Genomic DNA, 12,117 nt, shown 5'->3' on the forward strand with positions numbered 1-12,117 from the left:
AATGCTGAGTTCTGAGGAAATCAGCTTTCCCTTGTTTCAAGACAGATGGAATTGTGAGTGTCTAGGCAGTTGTTCAGGATTACTCTGCCAAAGAGTTTATATCCTGTGCCTGTTCCTGATCTTTCACTACTCTAATGGGGGAGGGGAGCAGAGGGCATGTCTTAGTGTCCTAAGCATAGAGGGCTTAAATCAGAGGTAGAGAACTTTTTTTGGGGGGCGGAGGGGGGGGTCAGGGAGCTGCTGACCCACAGACAAGTCAGTTGTAGGCTGCACACAAGTGAGAAGCAAAAAAATTCCCACACTCTCACTGAGGCGGCCCCCCTAACTGAAAAGGAGAAAAGCATTTTTCACTTTCCCCTCGCACACCAGAGCCTTGGGTGGCCCATGCTAGAAGATTTTGTGTTCTCCATGCTGGGAAGATCTCCAAGCCTTGGGGGCTGGATCCAGGCAAGCTTGGGGCCACATTGGACCCCTGGGCCTTAGGTTCCCCACCCCTGGCTTAAATTTGAACAGGGTTAAGTCCATCCTTCCACCTGCCAGGAAGATACTTTATGTTCCTTGAATTTTACAACTTGGAATTCTTTCAAAGATCATCTGTGATGAGAGCCACAGTCTCCTGGCTTGTGGGATTTACTGTTAATTTTGTTTCACTGTTGATCATGTTTCTCCTTACCATTGTCTGTTTTGCTCTTGCTACATTTCAAAAGCAAAGCACCGCCAGGAGTGAGCTGGGGACTCGAACAGTCCCCCGTGCTTCCCGCGGCACTTTGCTTTTGAAATGTACAAGAGCCCTGTTCTTGCTAGGTTTCAAAGACAGAAACGCCGCCAGTTCCCCTCTGCACCCTTGACCCTTCTCCCCAGGGAGACAGTGCTGGGGGGAACTGGCTTTTAAGCCAGCCGTCCTCAGCACTGGATCCTGCTCCCCCCCTTGCTGCCTTTCTCTGATAGAAGCATCAAGGGAGATTGGAAGCAACTAGTTGAGTGGACTATACGATAAGCATTTGCTTATCAGATAGTCAACTAATCACTTACATCCCTACCCTCCAAGCCCTTCACAAGCATGCCAACAAGACAATAGTAAGGAGAAACATGATCAACAGTGAAACAAAATTAACAGTAAATCCCACAAGCCAGGAGACTGTGGCTCTCATCACAGCACTCAAAGATGATCTTTGAAAGAATTCCAAGCTGTAAAATTCATGGAACATAAAGTATCTTTCTGGCAGGGGGAAGGACGGACTTAACCCTGTTTGAATTTAAGGGCTCTTGTATATTTCAAAAGCAGGGAGCGTAGTGTCAGCAGGGGACTACTTGACTAGTCCCCTGCTGAGTAGTCCCCTGCTGGCCATGCTCCTTGCTGCGCTTCCGCCTTTGAAATGTAGCTAGAGCCGGCAGGGCTCTTGCTACATTTCAAAGGCAGAGGCAGTCGTATTGACTAATCAAATAGTTGGTTAATCTAAATTTAACATCCTTTTTGGAGGGGAAGGAGAATAGTAATTTTTCTGTTTTTACTTTCTTCTTCCTATGGCCACATTTTCTGGGATGGCTTGCTTGATCTGAATAAAATTTTTTTAAAAAATCTATTTTACATTTTCTTTTTTCCTTTTGTTTTTGTTTATTTTATTTTTTGCTTGTGTGCATGGCTCCCTGTGGAAAAGGTAAATTGGCGGGAGATTGAGATGAACTCCCTATAAGCAGGAAGCTTTATGGAGGCACAAGCCCAAGGATAGCTGAAGTTCGTAAACAGCTTTGGTAAATTCCCTTGTCTCTCTCTGAGACATGCCCTGAGTGATTCCCTTCAATGAGAGGGAAGAAGGAGGAGGAATGAGCATCCTCTAGCCTGCAGCAAAGCATCTGCTTTAGCAGGATGATGAGGATGAGGAAGCTGGGACGCATTCAGCTGGTATATATTGTAATGCATTCCTCCAAGGCAGAGACCAACTCCTGCTGTGTGTAGAAGTGATAATGCCAACCCCCTATCCCACATCTCTTCCTGATTAGGCACTGCCTGCCTTGAGATCTTGTTTTCAGATGTTGTCTCAGCCATCAATCCATGCCTTTGCTGTGTGTGGAACTGCTCTGAAATCTGTCTTGCTCCACCTCTCTAAGCCTTCCTTTTTAATGCTGTTTTTTAAATGACCTCACTTGGTCCTTTATATATTTCCGATGGCTTTCTTTTCTCTAACTTCCTTTTCTGTATGGATTGAGCTCCTTCAAATTCAGTTTGTTTTAATGTAACTAAAATGTAATGTAATGTTTTAGTGTGTTTTTGGAAATGACACCATGCCCTAAGCCCCTTGGCCAGGGGCACTTCTGGAAGCAAGGAATTGCTGTTGCATAATATTAAAAATCCCAGGATATGTTTTACCCATGTGTAGGGGTTCGTCTTTGCCCTTGTCTATTACTTTCCTTCCCACCAATGTAATAGAGTTAGCTTCCTGGGTCCTGTTTGCCTGCAGATCTCCCACCAAAACAGTGTTTCAGTATTGCTGTTGTGTCTAGGCCCTGATCCTGTGGTGAGTGCTGTGTAGGCAGATGCCAGCAGGATTGGGGTCTCATTTGTAAAATATCACAGTATCTTGCAGGCTGAAAGTCACTATGTATATAGAAAACCACCCTGTTTTTCAAGAGTTAGCTAATTATAGACAAACCACTTTAGTGTGAAATATTTAAGTGGAATAATCTGAAATGTGTTAAACAAACAGAAATTTCCTGTGTTTATGTTGCCCAAATATTGTGATTATTTTTAAAGTTGCAAAAGTCAGTCACTTTATTTCATGAACAAAGAGACCCATTATGTGGAGCTTGCTATGCCTGAGAAACCATGGTTCAGTTCTTGGCACAGCTATGTAGGCCTGGAATTACAACTGAGTTTGCAGTGTGCAAGTGGGCAACCTCTGAAAAGAAAGAATTCAACTATGCCATACACTGTCAAAACAATAGTGGACCATGTTAGGCCCCACTGTTGGAAAGACCGACATCCAAAATGTGTTCTGAAGCTCTGTTGTTGCTATAGAGTTGGAACAAGAGAGCCTGGGTGGAGGAAGGGGGGAGAGGGGCGCGGCGGAGCTAGGCTTTGAATGGAAGCCAGAGAAGGAATGTGGTTATGAAAACTCAAGAAAGAGAAGTGTAAAATGCTAAATTGAGAACTTGTGATTGTTTATATAAACACTGGGGATAGGTTTGAATTTTGTCACTTACAAGCTTCCCTGCTTGTTCTATGAACTAAATTATTTAAAGATAAGACTGTATATCACATGGGTAGTGCAATCAATGTAAATTCCCACAGTTATTTTCAGTGAAAAGATTTATTTGCTGCCCTCCCCCCCCCAAAAAAGTCCAGGTTTTTGGTACATTCCTGCTCCTACTTTATATGAGAAGACAGTTTGGTTGAGAAGAATGGCTTTTTGTGCACTCCCTATGTGGCTGAGAACATGGCAATTGATTTTTTTTCTAGATGTCTCCGATAACTGTACAAACAGAAATGACACACTAGGTGGAAGTGTAATGAATTAGCTGGTAACAGATGAGTTAGAGAGTCCTGTGTGAGCTGTTTGCAGTTGTGTTAATAGATTCATCTTCCTGCTTGTGGTTAGAGCAGAACATTGCAGAAATAGTTCATTTTTAAATTTTGTATCAATTTTATGCCTACTTGATCCATAACTAGAAGTTTACAAATAAGTGGGTGGGTTTTTGATCAGTCCCTAAGAGGACTTAACAGCACATATTTGGACATAATAATAATTGTGTGTGATGTGATATATATATATATAGTAGCCCAATGTCTGTGACTCTGAAACGCTGGCTGTTCCCTCTGCCTCCTGCCGTGGCACTCGGCTGACTTCTGCACCATTCAGCCAGGCCGCCGCGTGGGACCAAGTGGCGCAAGCAGCCGTTTGGGGTCCTTACTCCTCATGCAGCACAGGGGTCAGCTGAGTACCACGGCGGGAGGCAACAGCGCCGCCCAGAGGGAACAGCCAGGGGGCAGGGCCTGGATGAGCATGCATCTCTGATGTCAGGAAAGGGCGCTGGATTCAAAAGGAGGAAAGCGGAGCAGACACAGAGGATGCGGAGGAGACAGAGAGGAAAACGGAGGAGGCGGAGGACAGCGAGAGAGAGTGACAGAGATGCAGCAGGAAGAGGAGAAGAGAAACACAGAGTGAGAGTCAGGAGGGGGAGAAGAGAAAGAGAGAGAGGTGGAGAGAGAGGCAGAAGGTGGAGGAGAGCTGAGGGGGGGGGAAGCAGGAGGAGGAGGAGGAGAGAGAGAGAGAGAGAGACTGGAGGCTCAGGAGGAGAGACCTGAAAATCCCGTCTTATGGCAGGCTAGTTGGCTAGTTATAAAGGAAAAGCACATCATTTTGAAGAGAATTGCTATGGAATTTTTATATGTACTAGGGATATATTAGGAAATTCACTGATAAGAAGGATGGGCAGTTTTCCCAGGAGCTCTGCCTGCAATGTGACAAAAAAAGTCTTCAACTCTTGCTCTATTAGACAAATTACACATTTGTGTTTTTAAATAGAGTATTTTATTTAAGGAACACTGAGATGGGGTAAGATAGAGAGCTTAATAATGAATGTAAGTTTTCCCATTTCAGTAAGTTTTCCATGTAAGTTTTTCCCATTCCAGTTTTTCTATGCTACTTGAATAAAAATGTCAGTGTAAAATAGTAGATACAAATGTATACAACAGAGATGCTCTACTTGCCTTCTATAGTGTGGTCACTAGTAAAACCAACAGGTAATATTGTTTGACTCACCAGAATTGAGAATGTGAGAGTAACTTAATGCCAAAGTGATGTCTTTCCTATTCATTTCCTATAGTCTATGTGCTCGAGGAATATTACAATTTCTTTTAAAAAACCTCCCTCACAAAACTCACCAAGCATCAAACATGAAAATAGGAATAATAAGAGAAAACAGATTATATGTGGCCTTGTTACACTTATGTGGATCTGGAGTAGTTTTATTGTCATAAGTAGAGTTACAGTTGTTGGGGTTCGTGACTGCAACTGAAAAGAAGGATGACCCAGTGGTTAGGACTCTAGTAGAGGAGTTGGGAGACCCAGTTTCAATTTCCTGTTCTGCTAGAGTGACTTAGCTCAAGATATTTTATCTGTAGTTCAGTTCCCCATCTATAAAATCGGTATAATAAAATGTGCCTACCTCACAGGGAATATTGAGAATAATGAGAATATTTGATATGGCAGAATGCCCAGATACCAAGGTGGTGGGGCCTATAAAAATACCTAAGGTAGACTGAGAGAAGAATTTGGCCTGCTGTGAGTTGTCTTTAAGAAAGGTCTGGATTAGATGCTAACACTAAATGACCAGAATGTAATACAATCTGGTTAAGAACCATAAACAGGGAATGCTTATTTTCAAAATGTGAGAATAAAATTAAGAGTGTCTCTTTGTATTGTGAGATGTAGAGCATTATTTACTCCCAAATCCTTGAGGCAGAATGCCAGGGGAGGTATTTGTCATTTATGCATTAGAGCGATTCTCTGTCTTATAAGAACAGCTCTGTACACTCCAGTAAGCAGCTTGCTGGCACAACATGTGAATAACAACAGCAGTCTGTTCCTGGAAAGACAATTAATTTATAACGGTGAAAAGGAAACTAGGTCCAGATATTATGGCCAAACTTTGTTTTAATGATTGAAGGGCTTTGGTTACACAGGGGAGTTCTTTCTCATGCCTTAAAGACAGGACACAGATAGAGTCCTGCCCTATAATGGAAACCTGTCTGGAGCAAGCAGAGAATTCTTGTAATTGGACAGAATGGTTACTCATTTCAAGAGTAATCACTAGGTGACTCTTGATTAAAGTGGCCATGCACAGTTTGAACAGTAATTACATTCTTCTAGTAAACAAATTATCTCAGTTAAAGTAGCTTTCCTGCATTCTGATCAGTTTGAGTGACATGGGCTTTCTACATACTCCTGTGAACATGCTAGACAGAGCATTGCCTGCAAAGGAAGATGATAACATTTATCACTCTGGCAAGAGCCGCCATCATGTTAAAGGACCAGGCTCATAAATTACCAACATGTATAAAGCTGACAAACGTACCTTAATCAAAAAGAAAGTGATAATACTACATTAGTCTTTCCTATTAATGTATGTAATTGAGCAAGTCCTTAGATCTTTAAATAGCTTACCATTTAAAGATCAATTATACTTAATCTCATCATTATACTTAATACTCAGTAAACCCCAGAATTCAGTAAAGACCAGAAAAAAATCCTTGAGATTATTAATGGTATTTTATCTTTTGGTAAAGAAAATAAAATGGAGTAATTGAGTTCCCATTGAATCCTCGCAGGGTTAATGTTTGTAAATCAAAAGTCATTTTAGCCTCTAGGATTTTCATCCTCTTTCACCTTATATAGGGTGTCCTCTAAAATAGGGGACACTCAGATGAATTTTCTGCATGATGAAATGACTGACTTTTTCTCAAATATTTTTAGTTGAGGGAGTTCAGAATGTTCTGTTACAACAAAAGCTACATGGACTTTTTGTTACGTATTTTCATGATTAGATGCTAAAACTAACACCATATATTCAGCAGAACCAGGACTTGCTCTTATGGGAGCATAGGGGTTAAAGCTGGCATTGGGGGGACTCTAGAGGCCAGGGCTTTTGGGTGGACCGGTAGCATTTTATTTTCATATTCATTATTTGTGAAATGAATATGCAAATATGCAAATACCACATTACTGGTCCACCAAAAGTTTGTGAATGGGTTTGCCAATCCCCAGTTTAAAAAAGGTCAGGAACCACTGCTCTACATAAAGAATAAAGGCATGTTTCCTACTTTATGAAGTTCATAAGGACAGATGAATGCTCTAGCACTGGTGCATACACTATAGATCCTTTGTCGTCTTGATCTTTTTTTTTTATAGAGCCATTTTGAAGCTCATCAAGAAGAAGGGATGGTGATCTTGCACATGGCTGTTGCAGGAGTGGGAATCTGGATTGCCTTCACATCTGGATCGACGCTCCGCCTCTTCCACACTGAGACACTGAAACACCTCCAGGACATTAACATTGCCACTCCTATTCACAATATGTTGTCAGGTAACTGCATTCTACAGTCATATTTTCATTTGGGCTGAGTCACTCCCCAGTTGTTCTGCTATGGTGTATCATAGATGCAGGCTTAAACTTGGAACCCTGAACTATATTAGATATCAAATATGCTGCTTCAGTCTCTTAAATTGCTGTGTAGTCTGTTTGTCAGATCATGAGACTGTCTTTGTGTTAACTCTCATACTATCTATTAAGAATCTAAAATAGAGTCATACACTTCAGTTCCCTGTCTGCTCTCCAGATCAGGTTATGCAATGAGTTCCCTCCAGATCTACCACTCCCATTACAAACCATAGAGAAAATAGTAAATCACATATAGGAGGCCAGTTTGGTGCTGTCATTTTTGTCTTGTTTTGTTGCACAGTTCAAGAATAGATGAACATGTTTTGTTGGGAAGCGCCAGTCCAGCTTTTGTAAAAGGAAATCATGCCTCACCAACCTATTACAGGTTGTGTTTCCCTTAACCAGGACTCTGGTCCAGCAACATCCGTGGTCTGGCTGGACCACAGATATTCCTGGACCACAGAGCCCAGGCATAGGAAGGTCAGGCTGTGGGACAGGAGCGGCAGGGGGTTCCGGCAACTCAGCGAGGAGCCGTGTGAGGGGGGCGGAGGGGCAGGCAGAGAAGCAGCAAGCAGTTCCGGCCCCAGGGGATGGGCAGCAACAAGGGGCCAGCAGCGGCAGCTGCAAACTCCGGCTGTGGAGCTCAGAGGCGACAGTGGTAGCTGCAGAGTTCCGGCTCTGATGGTAGCAACAGAGCTCCAGCCTCGGGGGCCATGGCTGTGCAGACAGCAGTGGGGCCGGGCTGCAGCCCTAGCATGGGGGAGGGGGACAGGCAGCAGGGCAGCACCAATCATGTTGGGAAGGGCCTCCCATTGTCCAGCAAATCCCCTTGTTCAGGACTGGTCAGGTCCCAAGGGTGCCAGATGAGGGAGGCCCAACTTGTAGAATTCTTTTAGTGGAACAACGAACATGGACAAGGGTGATCTAGTGATATAGCATATTTGGACTTTTAGAAAGCCTTTGACAATGTGCCTCACCAAAGACTCTTAAGTAAGTATACGGTCACAGGATAAGAGGAAAGGATTAAAAGATAAATAACAAAGGGTAGAAATAAAAGATCAGTTTTCAGAATGGAGAGAAGAAATAGTGTGTCCCTAGGGGTCTGTACTGGGATGAGTGCTGTTCAACATATTCATAAACAATCTGAGAAAGAGTGAGGGTAAGCAGCCAGGTGGCAAAATTTGTAGATGATGAAGAACTACTCAAGATAGTTAAGTTCAAAATAGACTGTGAAGAGTTACAAAGGGATCTCACAAAATGTAGTGACTGGGCAGCAAAATGGCAGATTAAATTCAGTGTTGATTGTGGAAATGTCTCTGAAAGCATCTGTTCAATGTGCAGCAGCAGACAAGAAAAACTAGCAGAATCTTAGGAATCATTAGGAAAGTGATAGACAGTATGACAGAAAATATCATAATGCCTCTGTATAAATCCATGATGTCCTTGTGCTTTGAATAATGCCTACAGTTCTGCTTGCCCCATCTCAAAAAAGATATATTCAAATCCAAGGCACTGGAGGTACTGAGAGCCATTGAAACAAACTATAAATCTTGTATGTGATGGAAACCACTTCAAGACAGAGGATGCTGCTGCATCCCCAGCACTCTTAGATCCAGCAGATTAGAATTGGAAGAGAAGGACAACAAAAATGATGAGGGGTATGGAACAGCTGCCATGTGAGGAGATACTAAAAAGACTGGGACTTTTCAGCTTAGAAAAAAGACAGCTAAGAGAGACAATCATGACAGGTTTAGAGAAAGTGAATAAAGCAGCGTTATTTATTCCTTCTTGTGACAGGGTGCTGCTGCCCCGCACTCTAGGTCCCTCCGTGACTGCGCTGTTCATGGCGCGAGGAGCTAGATACCGGCTCTGCGTGGGCTGTTCCCATGCCACGAGGCAAACCCACATCTTCAAGGCACTGAAGAGCGCAAGCCATGGGGAGGGAAGGAAGGAGGGTTGGAGACAGAGCGGAACCTCACCGGAGGGGAGGTCACACCAAAGGGGCGGGGCTTAGAGATACGACGGGGTGATGTCAAGGGGACAGGGAAGGGCAGCAGGTGGTTTAAAATGGCCAGCGTCGCTGCACAGGGGAAGATGGCAGAGGAGGCGGGAGCGGCAAGGGAGCTGGAGGAAGTCAGGTGAGAGCAGAAGGAGTTCCCACTCGCCAGAAACTATTCCGCCAGTGAAACGGGACAGGTGGGATAATGCTGAAGGAGAGAGAGAGTGGGGGGAGAGAGCACCCAGGGCAGGGCAACGAATTAAAGCCCACGGGCTGACGTGTTTCGGCGGGAAGCCACATCAGCTGGACAGGACCAGAGAAAGTCCTTGTCCTTAGGGCCCTGGGCTGGGGCCCTGGGCTGGGGCCCGTGAGTGAGGGTAAGCCCGGGCTCCCCTCTCCCCACCACCAAAGGCAGAGTACCCAAGATGGCATAAAACAATTGGCTGCCAGGTGCCTGGCACAGTGTCTGTTATAAATTGTCAGGCAAGAACAGTCCCAAGTTTACTCACATATATACCCGGAACAGAACCAGCCTTCACTTGCCCTTGGAATTGGGGGACTACAAAGGTGAGCGGCTTACAGACGTCTTTGACTTACCCCACAAGGTTTCTGTGCTGAGTTTGACTGCACCTCAGAGTCTGGATTAATTTTATTGTTAGAACTGAATCATAGAATCCTAGGACTGGAAGGGACCTTGAGAGGTCATCGAGTCCAGTCCCCTGCCCCCCATGGCAGAACCAAATACTGTCTGGACCATCCCTGATAGACATTTATCTAACCTACTCTTAAATATCTCCACAGATGGGGATTCCATAACCTCCCTGGGCAATTTATTCCAGTGTTTGACTACCTTGACAGTTAGGAACTTTTTCCTAATGTCCAATCTAAACTTTCCTTTCTGCAGTTTAAGCCCATTGCTTCTTGTTCTCAGAGGCCAAGACAAACAAGTTTTCTCCCTCCTCCTTATGACACCCTTTTAGATACCTGAAAACGGCTATCATGTCCCCCCTCAGTCTTCTCTTTTCTAAACTAAACATATCCAATTCTTTCAGTCTTCCTTCATAGGTCATGTCCTCTAGACCTTTAATCATTCTTCTTTCTCTTCTCTGAACCCTCTCCAATTACTCCACATCTTTCTTGAAATGCGGTGCCCAGAACTGGACACAATACTCCAACTAAGGCCTAACCAGTGCAGAGTAGAGTGGAAGAATGACTTCTCGTGTCTTGTTCACAACACACCTGTTAATGCATCCCAGAATCATGTTTGCTTTTTTTGTAACAGCGTCACACTGCTGACACAGATTCAGCTTGTGGTCCACTATAACTCCTAGATCCCTTTCTGCCGTACTCCTTCCTAGACAGTTGCTTCCCATTCTGTATGTGTGAAACTGATTGTTTCTTCCTAAGTGGAGCACTTTACATTTGTCTTTATTAAACTTCATCCTGTTTATCAGACCATTTCTCCAATTTGTCCAGATCATTTTGAATTATGACCCTATCCTCCAGAGCAGTCGCAACCCCAGAGCAGTGGATAGCACAATAAGTGATACATATGTCACCATACGTTTAGTCTTCTCCTATAGCAGGATATAAGTAACATCAATGCTGAAATAGCCCACCTGATAAACAGTCAAATTAGAATAGCTTTGCCCATATTTCAAAGAGTCCATGTAAGAGTGCGTCTATACAGCACCCTAAACTCAAAATAAGATACACAATTTGTGTGTCTTATTTCGAATCTGTTTCGAAATAGCTTATTTTGAAATTTGGCGTGTCTACACAGCATCAAATTTCAAAATAACACACTATTTTGAGCCATCCGTTATCCCTCATGCAACAAGGTTTACCGGGATGGCAAAATAGCATGCCTGTTATTTTGAAAAATATTTCAAAATAACAGGCGGCTTGTGTAGATGCAGGGTAGCTATTTTGGGATACCGTGCAGTGTAGACATACCCTAAAAGTATATGTATGCACATGCACAAGTTTCACACAGGCACCCTAATTTGTGTGTCCGTCACGCTGTATCTGGGTCTTGTCTCTTTCCAAATTTGGGCAATTAATTAGAGATTTTTTCCTAATATGTCTTGGTTATTTTGGCAATTAATCCTATTCTGAAAATAATTATTCATAATAAAAATATTTTTCCCTTTAACAATTCAAGTAACCACTCAGTTTATTTTTTTAAATACACATGTAATTGTTTTGCTACAGAAAATAAAAGACCTTTGAAGACCTTTCTGCTAATGTTCTTTTGTTTATGTAGGTTTCTTTCTGTTACCCTACTGGATTAAGTTAATGTGTTAAACCATGTGCACACATTCACAGCTATACAGCTGTATCAACAGTAAAGTCTGTAGATGATAGCAAAAGAATAGTTGAAAAGCAGAGATTGAATGAGTTAGGAATAAGAAATGTAGCCTCTGTATAGACTATAAACATGCTTCGAACCTGAAGTGTTCTGGGATTTCTGGAAAAAATAAAAAAAGAAGAAGAGGGAAACTGGCTTTGGAATTAGGGCTCGTAATTTATTAGCAAAAAGATAGTTTAGGACTGGGCACTGGTAAATAAAATGGGGAAAATAAAATAATTACTAGAATATATGCCTAAAAATTATTGGAAAATATTTAACAATTTGATAATAGCTTTCCAGTACATGTAATATTTAAATGATATTGAAAATAGAAATATGAATCATTATATGTGTAACTTCCTTGGGAAAATACTGAGCTAAAATGTATAGACATTCTTAATTTCAGTATATTACATACATTAATACGTGCATACTGCTGTTTTACTTTTTTATTTGAACAACCCTAAATTAATATTCCAATCTCCTGCCTTCTGTAACCACAATTTAAATGTGTAACTAAAACAAAGTGTAATGTGGTGTGCACTAATGAAACAATTTTTAAAACAAAATGCCTTGAACTGGAACTGGTTCATTTTTGTCATAGCGG

The 12,117-nt window shown here is 42.5% G+C and overlaps 1 protein-coding gene across 7 annotated transcripts in view; it reads left to right on the top strand.

The window, feature by feature from the left end:
- Positions 1 to 12,117, top strand: part of ARHGEF10 (Rho guanine nucleotide exchange factor 10) — a 190,385-nt gene that overhangs the window by 140,811 nt on the left and 37,457 nt on the right. For all 7 annotated transcript variants that reach the window (XM_075923594.2, XM_006137773.5, XM_006137774.5 and 4 more), the window contains one exon: positions 6,909 to 7,083. In XM_075923594.2, the coding sequence (XP_075779709.1) occupies positions 6,909 to 7,083 (175 nt within the window). The remainder of the gene's footprint in view (positions 1 to 6,908; positions 7,084 to 12,117) is intronic.

This window comes from Pelodiscus sinensis, chromosome 3 (assembly GCF_052426305.1).
Source record: "Pelodiscus sinensis isolate ZL-2025 chromosome 3, ASM5242630v1, whole genome shotgun sequence".
Lineage (NCBI taxonomy): Eukaryota > Metazoa > Chordata > Testudines > Trionychidae > Pelodiscus > Pelodiscus sinensis.